At 37.3% G+C, this 14,432-nt stretch overlaps 1 protein-coding gene across 14 annotated transcripts in view; it reads left to right on the top strand.

The window, feature by feature from the left end:
* LOC109096914 (CUGBP Elav-like family member 1) overlaps window positions 1-14,432 on the top strand; it is a 31,969-nt gene that overhangs the window by 4,391 nt on the left and 13,146 nt on the right. For 9 of the 14 annotated variants that reach the window (XM_042760381.1, XM_042760375.1, XM_042760384.1 and 6 more), the window contains exons 3-9: window positions 6,277-6,399; window positions 10,396-10,583; window positions 10,905-10,987; window positions 11,506-11,554; window positions 12,059-12,193; window positions 12,972-13,051; window positions 13,390-13,551. In XM_042760381.1, coding sequence (XP_042616315.1) covers window positions 6,296-6,399; window positions 10,396-10,583; window positions 10,905-10,987; window positions 11,506-11,554; window positions 12,059-12,193; window positions 12,972-13,051; window positions 13,390-13,551 — 801 coding nt within the window. In that variant the 5' untranslated portion in view covers window positions 6,277-6,295. Of the gene's footprint in view, window positions 1-6,276; window positions 6,400-7,295; window positions 7,631-10,395; window positions 10,584-10,904; window positions 10,988-11,505; window positions 11,555-12,058; window positions 12,194-12,971; window positions 13,052-13,389; window positions 13,552-14,432 lie in introns of those variants that run through there. The other 5 variants (XM_042760388.1, XM_042760389.1, XM_042760380.1 and 2 more) reach the window with 4 other exon arrangements.

Here is a 14,432-nt window from a genome sequence, read left to right as displayed (position 1 = left end):
TTGTTAATTTAGTCTGTGCAGTTATTATGAAACACATTTCAGTATCCTCAGACAGAGCTTGACTTTCTGTTTGACTTGACTTTGAGCAGGAGTTTATTATGAGGAAGGGTTGCTGGTGGTCAGAGGTTGATTTGGCTGTGATGATTGTTTTCTCCAGTTTGGCAGTGAAATAGGTGATTCGGCAGGATGCAGAATAAGTCTCACTGCATCAGTCCGAAACTGACAAACCGTTCAGAAAGAAAACAGGAAATGGTGGTCACAGAGAACTTCCTTCTGCCATATTGAACGCGACGTGTCCGGGGTGTGTGTGATACCTGCGAGATGTCTGCACGGTGCTTTTGCCCCGAAGTGTGACTAATGTGTTTTTTTTTTTTATTTTGATTACAAGTTTTCTAAAATAGAAGCAAATAAAATTTGAGAGTATACATACAATATCCATATGTATGTAATTTCAATGCTATGGCCTTTGTGTAGATATTTAAAGATAGCCATCTTTAAGCATGACTGTTGAAATGAAATGGTAGCCCTTACACTACAATAAGACTCCATTTGTAACATTAACTAAGACTGATAAAAGCTGTAGAAGTATTGTTCCTTGTTAAGAGTGTTAATTTCAACATTGGCTAATATATTTTTTAAAAATTTAAAGTTGCTTCTGTTAATAGTTAATGAACTATGAACTAACTTTAATGGTCAATATTTAGTTAATATTAATAGTTTTATTCATTTACAAAGTATGGTCCAGTACTTTAAGTACTTTTTCTCTTTTCTTTTTTTAAATAGTAAAGCACTATTTTAGTTTTCATTCAGTATGCATTTTAAAGGGGACATATGATACAATTTCAAGTTTTCCTTTCTCTTTGGAGTGTTGCAAGCTCTTGGTGCATAAAGAAGATCTGTAAAGTTGCAAAGACTAAAGTCTCAAACCCAAAGAGATATTCTTTATAAAAGTTAACACTCGTCAACGCCCCCCTGAAATGCCTTGTTTAAACACGTCCCTACACGTTTGCGTCACTGTGGGAAAATGTGCATAACACCGCCCAAATGTTAACGCAAAGAAAGAAGGCATAACTTTGATTCTTACTGAAGTATTGTTGCTGCCGCCGCCACCATGTTGTGGAGACGCTGTGTGTGAAAGCGAAACAACTTTGTTTGGTCTTTCAAAAGAGGACACAACTAGAAATCAGTTGTTAAGTTGTATTTACAAAACTGTTCCAGAACAGTTCAACCCAAATATTTGAGCCATTTGTTCAATATTGAAACACAAATGAAGATATTTCTAATATTCTCTCATCACTTTTGTCCATTCATTAAAAGTTCACACAATCAAAACTTTGATCCTTCAAAAATTTGATAAAAATAGCGTTAAAGTAATCCATATAAATCGAGTGGTTTATTACAAGTCTTCTGACGAAACAAGCTTTATATGATAAAGAGATTTCTATTATTATTTTTTTTGTTTTGTTTTGTTTTGATTTAACTACTCCTTCGACTGTCTACATTCATGTTCAGTGTGGAATAGGCCTAATGCTGCATCCCAGTTTGCCTAGTTAGACAACACTTTATACTTCGCTGGTTTAGGGAAAGTGAATATGCATCAATATACAGACCCTACAGACTGTGGCAGCTTGTGTTCTTCGTCACCTTTCTAAACCTGAAAAGGTCTGTACAGAACACTCTGCTCTTTCTTAGTTTGAGATGTTTTGAGTAATATGAACTAAAAACAATATACAAATACTAACATTCAAGTGGAACTTAGGGACAAAATAAAATGGTATATTTATGAAATAACCACTTTAATGTCAGGATTAGAAATAAATATTTTAGTTATTTCAGATACTTCTCTTTCTCCTTTACATAAAGGTAAAAATTGAGCTTATAAAACTTCCAGTATGTGTGTGTGGTTTTCAGGACAACAGAAATAATGGAGGGTTAATGCATTTTTATACCTGATTGATTTCTCTAAGCTGCTTTAGATCTTGGCAAAGATGCTTTCCATATTCTGAAATGCTGCTGTGGCATCTAAAGCCCTGCACATCGCAGAAATCAAATATCCACTCAAAACAGTGAAGTGAATCCGGACTTGACCACCCCATTAGAATTTAGACACTCTTTGCTGCACTTTGGATATTCTAGTTCCTATAAAACTATAGCTGTTTTAATTTCTGCCATGAAGTAACCTCCTGTTTTGGACCGTGAGTGAGCTGTGTGTGTAACTGCTGGCACAGAGTGCTGCTCTGATCAGGATGTAGTAGTATAAGTTGTTATTTTTGTAGTCATACAGAAAGAAACAAGATTGAGGTGCCTCATAATGATTGACTGATGGGTGGTTTGTAAATGTTCATCTATTCCCCCCTCTCTGATCAGTCAGCTGTGTGTGTGCGTGTTATATTCTCAGCTGCTGGGTTGTTCCAGGTGCTTCAGTATAGGTCCATTTGTCCACAGTGCTGTCTGTCTGTGCCAGTGTTCTAGAGTGAGTTTGTTGTTAGATGAACTGTGCTGACCATATGCTCTGCCCCTCCACCCCAAAGGCCTATAATACTGCCTTACATAGACAGTCCATGAATAAGCCACACAGTCACTCAGTAGTCATTAAAACATGGCATGGCCTATGGTCTTCTCCGAGCATTCTCGCTATGCGTCCAGGGTCAGAAGCCACATTACAGCTGCATGGCATGTGTTTCTCAAAGGAATGATAAATCGTTGATGTGCACAGTATAGGGCTGCAATGCAGAAAACGCAGACGGAATCGTGGAATCCAGTCATAAAAACGTAATTTACTGTATAACTCGGAATGTCACGGAATTTGTCAAAGTTTGGTTGAATTAATCAAAAGTAGGTCATTACACTTAAATCAAATCACGATATGCACTAGCATCTGTAAATATGAAGCTGCAAAAAAATATTTTAATATGAATCCTGCATGTTCTGTGTCTCTGCGTGAATGAGTAGTGCAGACACGTGGTTTTGTTTACTACACTTACTGAAGGGTGTGTGACGCTTGCAGTGATTTTGTCTGTTTTCCCACTAAATGAGGAAAAATACATGAATAACATCTACAGAACTGCTCTGAGAGTACTTCATAAGCATTTTACCGTTTCATTTGAGTAAAACTAGCGTCATATAATATACACACAGAAATTTAAAGGTATTCACAGCTACCCATCAAAATAAAAGTTTGGTTTGTGCCAGAAATATATTACTATTGAACAGTAGAATGTTAGTACTACCACTACTACTACTACTACTACTACTACTACTACTACTACTACTACTACTACTACTGGGAATAATCACACAATATTTCTCCCTTGTTTCAATTTTAATAGGAAATCCCCTTTGTTTGCCAAGAAATGAAGTTTAATTTTCATTAATTAAAAGATAAGGTGAGAAAAACAAAGCATTTTTTTTTTTACTTTTAATAAATTGATATTTAATTGTTAAGTTTCATGATTTGAATTAATTAGACATGGCTTTTTAGGGTCCTAACGGTGTTGGGGAGTAGCTAACCAAAAGTTGCGGGACTACTAATTGTAGTTTGGGAGCCGTACCATAGTTTAGAAGAAGTGTAACTTTTCTGGTATCAAGCTTTTTGTATTTTATTTTTTAACCAAAAAAAAAAAAAAATTGCTGTTTTTTTTTTTTTTGTATTTTTTTTTTCCCGATGCTACATTTGCTGTTGCTGTGCACCAGAGGTGTTCACAAGTCTTTAACTTGGATCTCAGTCAAGTATGAAGTATTTGTCGCTGGAGTCTGAGTCAAGTCTCTAGTCTTTATTCACGAGTCCAAGTCGAATCTCAAGTTTTTTTTTTTTTTTTTTTTTTTTTTTTAATGGCTTAATTTAGAATCCTCATTTATTGAAATCTTCCTATTTACGTTAAGATGTAAGGTTATTGTACATTCTGCCTGTTATTTATAGGCTATGTTTTAATCCATTACCATGTTCAAAACAGATTTTCTGTAATGAAATTCTATAATAAGAGTCTGATCTACTATGACACAGAAGGAAATATGTGACACAGATATTACAAAACCATACAAAAAGTATTTTTTATTATTATATTAGTCAGGGGTATTCAATTAAAGTAAAAAAAATAAAAACAAATAAAATACATGCGAGGCCATGTGACAAAAAAAAAAAAAAAATTTTTTTTTTTGTTTTTTACATGTATTGCATTTATTCATTTAGATACATGCGAGGCCATGTGACAGAAAAAAATACTGTTTCTTTATTTTCGCACGGAGCTGAAGGGCTCTAATAAAGTGCATTTGGCTTTTGATAAAAATACTAGTGGATATAGCGCTGAAAGATATTTACCACAAATGACCCTGAGCGCTTAAGTGATCCGCTCTGCTGTTTTGATGCGCTGTTAACTTAAAATGGTGCTGTTACGGCTCGAGGCCCGGATGGTCCCCCTTTTGAATATCAGTTATACAAGTATTTAAGGATAAAAGACTCGATTTGCATATAAAATATTCATGAATCCTTTTCCTCGAGTCAAGACTGGAGTCATTTCAGGTCTAGTCTGAGAGTCAAGTCTCAAGTCTATAAAAGTGTGACTCGAGTCCGAGTCACTAACTCGAGTGCACATCTCTGCTATGCACTCACTCTCTCAAATATGTTACTGGAAAGTCCAGTTTGTTCTAGTGAATTGTTTTGTTCAGATGATTCTACGGTGGCCGAGAAGGGCAGAACAGATTACAATTATGAAAACAAATTAACATTACAAACGCAAATGCAAATCTAAAAAACAAAATAAAAATTCAGAAAACACATCAACAATTCAGAAAACACAATGACAAATTCGTAAACAAAATAACATGTCAGAAAACACAACGACAAATCAGACAAACCGGAAGAGGTAGATATAGTCTGAGACAGCGCCATTGGTTTGGGATTAATCACCGCTGACTGGATGATACATCTGTCAATCAACGTATACAGAAATAACCAGCCAAAAAACCGCAGAGTCTGGTAGAAAGTTCGGAGATGGTCTTAAAGTAGCTCAGTTTGAATATATTGTATTGGAATAAAACACATGGAGTGTCTATTTACACTTTGTGCAAATAACCTGCCTTATTGGCATTTTGGCATTGCTCCAGTGGCGCAGGTGGTTGAGTTGTGTGATTTTAGCTTTTTAACGCTATTGACCCGGGTTCGATTCCACCTTTTGCCAAACTTTTTTTTTTCTCCCTTTTCAAATCTCATATTAGCAATGGATTCTATTTACACGATGATAGAGACACATGATATAATTTGACCAGTCACAGTCATCTAGTAGTCAGTCATTGCTGTAGTTTCAAAAGATCACGATCTCTACGATGCACTTGAAAAGTAGATTGTTGACATCTTCAAGATCGATCACGATATATAATCTTCAGATCGGCCACCCTCAAGTTAATGTAAATTTATCTTTTTTTAACTTTAGTTCTGTCGCTTCATTATTTCAAACCCTCTTAGTATTACTGTTATATTAAGGGATATTTTTATTTTATGGCAAAATAATGGTTAAATGTACAGATTATATCATTGGTTACATTTAGAAAACTATTTTAAGTAGCTTAAATGTAGCTCCAAATAGGCCCTCGGGTTGTTTTTGTCCCTTTTGTAATGGAGATCCTATTTTTGTCCCATATGGCATTGCATATTTATATTTATAGTGCATGTTTGTATTTTGATAAGTCGTACAGAATGCGAGTACTCTAAACAACAATATTATGTTACTGCTGTATCAGTTATAGTTTCTTTGACCACAGATCTGATATGTGAGGCTTTTTTCGCTACAGAGTGGGTATGTGAGACTTTATATTTTGCAGACTAAGAGTATTTTACACAGTGTTGCAACTATGATACACCCTCTGTTCACGAACTCTCTTTGTTAAATTAAAATAGAGTGTATACTTTGGTCTTAACCTAAATAAAACAATGTTTAACAAGCTTCTAGCTGTGTGATCGGAGTTTGAATATGTAGACCATTTCTTTTTCTTTTCAATATGAGAAACATTTGCATTTGACCCTCAACAAACTGATTTCCGCCAATGTAACTGAGAACAACTTCATCTCAGATGATAGTCTGTTGTTTACATGATTATGTTTGGATCATCCAGGAAGTGCCGTCTTATTCTCCTACATACGTGTTTTCTGTGTGCATGCAGTTTTGTGACATGCAGTTTGCATGCTATCTATTGTCTTGTTCTTTTTCCCTTCCAGTATGTGTTTACCTGTGTATGTGTGTCTGATGTGTGTGTCCTGTAATGTTTGGTGTGTTTCTGTAGCGTTTGACAAAGGCACTGGATGGATAGCATCGACGCTGAAGCCCTCTACCTGACCACAGCGCAGCACGGGCAACCTCAATGCGAGCTTTCCCTTCCTGCTGTGGAGGTACCTGCCCTTGGCGGGTAAGAACACATACACTTCATGTCTTTTCACCCCAGGGGTATGAGGATACCCTCCATCTGCAGGTTTTCCCTCAGTGAGAAACAAATCTTTCAAGCAGCTTCTTTGTGAAGCTGGAATGAGAATAAAAAGATTGCTCTTTATTTTTCAATGCTCCTTTTTCTAAATAGTACCCATGCCCACCAGATGTCACTGCATGGCTAGCAATGATGTCTTGGCCTGTTTGAATGTCTGACAGACCATTGAAAAAGTAATAAAATTATTCCATTCTGATTAATCGCTGCATCATTAGTTCTCTCTTTTGGAAGGGTGTTCTTTAATATATTGCTGTATATATGACTTATATGCATTACTTTCGGGAATGAATCCGCATATTGGATACATTTATTTATTTAGCAGTTACTGAATGTGTTGATAGAATGCTATTTGTTATGTTGTTACATATAATGGTGTTTTTGTGCTAAACAAAGCCAAATAGTGGACCTCAGCCTGTCTGTGGCTTGTTTTGTTTGTCGCCTTTGACTGCGAGCTTATTACATGACCCTTGTCGCATGACCCTAAGCAGCTTTTTCCTCCCTCCCTTCCGTCACCCCTCTATGCTGGAATAGTGTACGGCCCGTGGCCCGCTGCTGGAACCTGATTGTGTCCTGGCGGTGCTTCAGCTCAGGGATTACCAGAGAGCTGCCCGTCCCCATTCATTCCTGTCGCTCACTCACGCTTATCAGCATCGATCTGACACTGCACTCAGTTCTGCTTTGCTAAGAGAAAAATTCACAAAAAAGTCCCCCCTCATCAGCACTTTCCTTTGTGGGAGCAGGGGTGCAGCTTTTAGTGGCCTGTTCGGCCCATCCTAATCCTCAGTCCCAGCCCAGTAACCAGAGCTACGGCCTGTGTTTGTCATCCAGCACAGTGCCGAGCCTCATCGTTGTCTCTCTTTGCTCCATGCCGATTTGAGTTTTGTGGGGTCTGATCAGCCTCAATGAGGTGTACGCTTCCTTTTCTTACCCAGCTGTTCCCATGTCACTTATGACTGAACCTTGAGAGACGTACTTGACGGATAGTGGCTGTGGCTGTTTTAGTGTTTAAACTGTGAGAAAGTCTGTTCTTGTGGATTCCGTCAGCGTTCGTTTGAGACTTACTGAGTAGTGAAGTGCTGAAGAAAATGGCTTCCTTTAAACTGGATTTTCTGCCGGAGATGATGGTGGATCATTGCAGTTTGAGTTCCAACTCAGTGTGAGTACAGACTTGACTTTAGCTTGGTGTAACTTGATTTGGGTTACTCACTGTGTTAGGGTGGAATGTTCTGTATTTTAAATTTTATTAATCTGTGGTTTGTTAAATCTTAAGAGTGATTAACTGGTTTGATTACTTTTTATTCAGAGCTGAGAGTAAAGTGATTGTAAATGTCAGATGTTTTGTGTGCATGTAAGTTTGATTCAGGGTTCATTCAGGAGGTGAAAGCTAACGCCCATTAGAGGCCTAATGTGACAATACTACAGGATGAGGATTAAATTTAGACGACGTACTGCTGCCTTAGATAACAAAGAAAGGGAAGTTACTTTCCTAAAAATGTGGAGAGTAGGATGGTTAAAATGATTTAAGGGTTGGAAATGCTTGATGGTGTGGAAATATTTCTCAAGTATTTCAACAATTTAGAAAAAGTGAATCCCTAGTTTTCACTTGTTGCTTGACGATTTTGAATGGCTGTTGCCTGTCTGTTATAGGATGGACTGTATTGCCCCTGATATTATTTATAGGTTAACATATGAAATTTAAGAGTTAGTTCTTGGCCATTTCCGGATTCTTCATATGATTCTTCAATAATGTGTTCCAGTGTTTTGTCTCATTAAAGCCATAAGGGTTGTTAGTGTGAGGTTTCACAACCTCAAAGGGAACAATTTAACCAGGGACGGGGCAGGACAGTGCTGACTCAGCCTTGGCAAATTGTCTTCTGTTATGTTTATATGTTGATTATTGTGTAAGGAATGCAGAAAAGAGTTCATTGTTGGTATTAAATAGACTTCATTATTGAAGGCAGCGATGTGGTATTCATGTTAATTTGCAGCAATGGGAAAGATGACTACCATCTTGATCATCTCTCATCTCCTCCTAGATGTTAGATTGTTCTTCCATTCTGTTTCCAGTGTGCTGCAAAATTGTGTTCTGATGTGTAAGGGCTTCTTCACTGCAGTCAGTAACTGGTCAGTTCACGAGAAAAAAGAATTTCCAATCCTAACATGGTTTTGTCCCAGTGAACACCCAATGATCCCTTGGCCCCCGATTGAATGATCTTCTGGAAAATTTGTTATCTGCTTGTCTGAACAGGTTCTGGTTGCTGGAAAATCGACAGATTAGAAGGTTTTATTAGCTCTGCTGTCCTCACATCAATAAACACCATTAATCTGGCTTTTAGCTGCTGGCTAATGCTGCTCTTTGTCAGCAGCACAATGCTGTGTTTATCTTAAAGTGGTCTGTCACTCCACTGATCAGCAGCTGCTGAAGAGAGTGATGAAGCAGTGCTTCAGGCCTGTCAGTGACGTCACTCATGCTCCACTTTGTCAAGCAGCAGTATATGAAGATGGTCTTCTAATTCATTCTCATCACAGCATCACAGACTTTGGAGATTATATATATACATATACACACACACACACACACACACACACACACACACACACACACACACACACACACACACATATATATATATATATTATAATATAATATTTTCATCAGTCACTTCTTCCTTTTTTTGGTTTATTGATTAAATTTGGTCTGAAGTTCACCCCATCTATTTTCTAAACGCATTATAGATTATATTGTGAACATTTTTTTTTCTCTTTTTTAATAATCTGTTACACTCAGTTGTGACAATACAGAAGAAGAAAAAGATCTGTTGCTACTTCTGTTTCATCACAACTTTAAATTTAGTTAGTTGTAAACTATTAGTTCATGACCATTTTTCAGTTATTTCTCACCACAGAAAATCTTGTTCATGACCTGAGAAAACCATTTATGACTGTTTATAGATGTTTGAGCAGGGATTTTACTCTTATGTTTGAGCTTCATATAGTGGCTGAAGAATTGATCACGCATTGAATGCTTTAGCTCCCTTTTTTCTTCTAGCTTGCATTGCTAATTACTCGTGTCCATCTTATTTTTAAGATTAGAGTGGATGAGGCCATCTGTAAATTGAATGTGTGTGGCTTTTGGTGTCATAGGCTTCCAGTTATGTTTAACTGCATGAAATGTTGTTATGCTGCTAGATAATGCAAACTGGTCTAATTTTTTAATGTATTGTCATCATTATAAATGCACCATTTGTAACACAGGCAGTTTTCTTTTTACTGCACTGTTATTCTCCTAATGACCTGTGGTGGCTAATGAATCACAAGTCTCCCACATTCACAGAAAATTAGTTAGTTCTACACTGTAAAATTGTATAACACAAGGCAGCAGGAACTTTTTTTTTTTTTTTTTTTTTTTTTTTTTAGTAAGATAACTATTTTACACTTATTTACAATCTGTACAACTTTTCTGCAACATTCACTATTTTTATTCACATAAATTGCATAAGCATTTACAGAAAGTAATTTTGTAATTGTAAAAGTAATTTGTTGAAATGAATACTTATTTTGCATGACATTTACTCATCTCATCCTGAGAACAGAAAATGCATTATCTATTGGCAAAGCTGACCAAGTGGAAACATTTTTTTTTTTGTCAAAGAAAAGCGCAGTCTCAAAATCAAACATAATCTTATTAATTGGCCTGAGCAATATACTGTGTCAGTATAACACTGGTGCTCTGCTAGTAAATGAAACAAGTTGTAATTTTAGTGTGTTCATTCTTGGAAATGATATGAGATTGCTGCATTCATCTTTTTTGCCATGTGTTTAAGACTTATCTATCAGGTTGACTGGAGACATTGAAGGTCGTGTCCTTAAGATTCATTAAACAGTTTTTTTTTTTTTGTTGTTGTTGTTGTTTTTTTGTAGAACCAAGAAGATGAATGGGTCTCTGGACCACCCAGACCAGCCCGACATTGATGCTATAAAGATGTTTGTGGGTCAGATCCCTCGGACGTGGTCAGAGGATCAGCTGCGTGAGCTGTTTGAGCCCTATGGTGCAGTTTATGAAATCAATGTTCTTCGGGACAGGAGTCAGAACCCCCCACAGAGTAAAGGTACTTGACACTCAGTACACTGCAGATTGAGACATATTCTGTGTCAGTCACTCACTTACACAGACTGTTCCAAAACCTGGTGAGCATATAGCACACACACATATGCAGTGCTGCATGAAAACAAGTTGTCTTAGATGGCAGCCTAATTAAGTAGCCTACTTTTTCTGAGGTAAAAAAAAAAAAACTTCTTACCTTAGAAACGTGCCAGTGATTCCTTACAATGCTGCTCACTAGGATTTGGAACAGTGTTCTAGAAATTGGTATAATTGAAAATGTTGTCATCTTGGATTTGGTTCACAGGCCATTTTTTTGCATTTGCAGGTTGTTGTTTTGTCACATATTACACCCGTAAATCTGCATTAGAAGCACAAAATGCCCTTCACAACATGAAGATTCTTCCAGGGGTGAGAAAAGGATCTAGTTTTTCTTTTGTTATATCAGTCAGCCATTAATCTTCGTGTGTTGTCAGATGATCTGGCCTTTACTAATTATTGCTCTTAAAAATGCATCAAATCTACACACATATTGACGTGCTTTTATAAAAGCTTTTTCAGTACACCCAATGGAACTGTTAAAGCTTTTTTAAACAGCTGATTTCTTATGGTGGCTGGAAAATGTCAGTGTTAAGTCACGTGATCTCTCTCTCTCTCTCTCTCTCTCTCTCTCTCTTCTCTCTCTCTCTCTCTCTCTCTCTCTCTCGCTCTCTCCCCCCCGGTGTGGTGTTCTCTCCTCTCTCTCTCTCTCTCTCTCTCTCTCTCTCTCTCTCTCGCTCCTCTCCCTCTCTCTCTCTCTCTCTCTCTCTCTCTCCGACGCCTCCTCTCTCTCTCTCTCTCTCTCCTCTCTCTCTCTCTCTCCCCTCTCTCTCTCTCTCTCTCTCTCTCTCTCTCTCTCTCTCTCTCTCTCTCTCTCTCTCTGTGTACAGATGCATCATCCCATACAGATGAAACCTGCAGACAGTGAGAAAAATAATGGTGAGTGACTTTTGTTTACCACATTATTATGACAGTCACCCATTCATATACAGTAATGTTCAAAAGTTTAGGGTCAGATTTTTATTTATTTTGTAAGAAAGAAACAATTAAGTTTCAGCAAAGATACAGTGAACTGATAACATTACAAAAAATTTCCAAATCACGGCCCATTTTCAAATAGAAAACATTAAACCGCAAAACACATATTTGATTGATTTCTGAAGGATCAAGTGAAACTGAGGTCTGGATTAATGACTGCTCAAAATTCAGCTTAGTAAAGTACATTTTAAAAATATATTAAAATAGAAAAGTTATTCTAAATTGTAGTTCCACAATATTATTGTTTTACTGTATTCTTGATCAAATAAATGCAGCCTTTGTTGAACATAAGAGACTTTCTTTGAAACATTACAAAATCTTATTCTTAACTTCCACAGTGACTGTTAAACAGCTGCGCAGAGGCTGTGCTGACATAACACTTTTTTTTTTTTTCTTGTGTTTCAGCGATAGAAGATAGAAAGCTGTTTATTGGAATGATTTCAAAGAAGTGCAATGAGAATGACATAAGGCTCATGTTTTCTCCATACGGTCAAATTGAGGAGAGCCGCATACTGAGAGGCCCTGACGGACTGAGCCGTGGTGAGAACCCAGACACATTTACATCATCACTACCACCATCCAAAGCAGATTACACACACATGATTGAGTACGATAAACACACACATGGGAATAGAGGCAGTACTGTGAATGTTTTGACTTGTAGCGCATAAAATGAATTTAGCTATTAAACATGAAGTACATCTTCATCAGTCACTCTGCTCCTTCTCATTTAAGTTATTTTGAGGAGGCAGTGTTTTGTGTAACTAATAGTTGCAGACACAACCCATCAGAAAAAAATGAAACTCGATTGGCTCCTGTCGGCTCAAATGAAAATGCCTTCATTTATCCCTGACTCAACATGGCAACTGATATCACAAGTTATATAACCATGACTGCATGCAACAAATTGATAATATATGCACGGTCGATTTAATCATTTGGTTGGGAATTTTATTCTCTTAGCTTCTAGCTGTCGTTTACCTGTGATTTATCCAACGTTTACCTGTAAGAAGTCCAAAGTGTAACCAAGGGAACATAACGCACATTGAGGCCCACGCTATTTATTTTAGAATTGGCCCGAGGGAACTTGCTGTCCATCACCATGGGAACTGCTGAAGTGATAGGCATGACCCATATTGATTCAGCAGCCCTCAAACTCATTCACTTTCCAAAGAGACTGGGCCTGAACTTTGATTGAGGTTGTGTTTCTATGTGATTGTTATTTCATTAGTGCTTCTGTTTTATGGTTATGGTTAAATTACAGAAGTTGGTGTCCTCTTGTGATCTACTTTCATACTTGTAATCTCTGTGTCCGCAGGCTGTGCCTTTGTCACATTCACAGCGAGACAGATGGCTCAGTCTGCTATCAAATCCATGCACCAGTCACAGACCATGGAGGTAAACACACACACATTCACACATGCACGCACGCCACTTCTGCGTTTCAGCTTGATATTTCTGTGTTTGAGAGATTATAAATGCCTATGCCTCAATGCACAGTATACAGCAAAGTATTGTTTCTATATTTCTTGTATAGACGTTGCACTACCATTCAAAAGTAGTATCAGTAAGATTTTTTTAATAATGCTTTTTAAAGAAAGTCTCACGTTCACCAAAGCTGCATTTGTTTGGTCAAAAAATGTACTGATTTTTGACTGTCTTGGCCCCTTTCATTTATTTTTTCAAAATTAAATTCTATGCTGCATTTTTAATTTCTGTTTGCATGTGTCCTGTAGGGCTGTTCTTCTCCCATCGTGGTGAAGTTTGCAGACACTCAGAAGGATAAAGAACAGAAACGTATCGCCCAGCAGCTGCAGCAACAAATGCAACAGCTCAATGCTGCCTCTATGTGGGGAAATCTCACAGGACTGAACTCACTTGGGCCACAGTACCTTGCAGTGAGTACACAGGACGGATCCGGTTGCATCTGAGGTCTATGCACATAGAAACCACACCAATATTGAAGACTGCATACCTACGTAAACTGCGTAAAGCACTTGCGGAATTAAATAAATTCATGTATAGTACATGAGGGCTGGTCATTGCTCCATCTAGGGATGTCACAATATTAGAATTTCACTACAATTGTCATGGCCAAAAGAATTCACGGTAACATTATTATTGTGTAGGGATGTAACGATATATTGTAGCTGTACAAAAAAGATGCAGGTGTGTATGGAGTATCCCGCTTTCACCTGTCATTCCTCCATTATGATATTGTACAGCATCAGTAGCTAAGTGACTGTCTTTTTTTCCTTATTTTATGACAGGTTGAAACCGTATGCAATACCGCACCTTCTATATTAGAGCATCAAACAGATACTGGCACTGGATTATATACAAGATTATCAAGAAGTGTAGTATTAACATGATATCAGTATATGATTTTTTTTTTTTTAATGCCACTGTTATCTTCAGTACAACTCTATTGCAACACCCCTAGCTCCATCTAAAATGTATTTTGCTTTATCCAGACTGTAATGCATTATTACTTGCATCTGTAGGGATTACATTAGATTCCATTAGAGTCTTTTAATCAGTCTAATTCGCCTTTAAAATGTTGCTGTGATTTTCTGCTTTGTTTGAGCACATGGGCTACAGATCTGTGTTTGGCCATTATTTAGCTGCATAATTTAATTTGGCTTCTCAAAATACTTCTTGATTATTTATGATTGGTCACTCCTAAATCTTAGTTACTCTTTACTGTTTTTCCTCATGTGGGCCAGCATAGATGTGTAGCCCTGTTTGAATGTTAGTGCTGCTCCATGGGTGTGCTGTG

This window comes from Cyprinus carpio, chromosome A7 (genome assembly GCF_018340385.1).
Source record: "Cyprinus carpio isolate SPL01 chromosome A7, ASM1834038v1, whole genome shotgun sequence".
NCBI classification, from domain to species: Eukaryota; Metazoa; Chordata; class Actinopteri; order Cypriniformes; family Cyprinidae; genus Cyprinus; species Cyprinus carpio.
The sequence above is the reverse complement of the archived record's forward strand: the minus strand, read 5'-3'. Positions and strand labels throughout refer to the sequence as shown.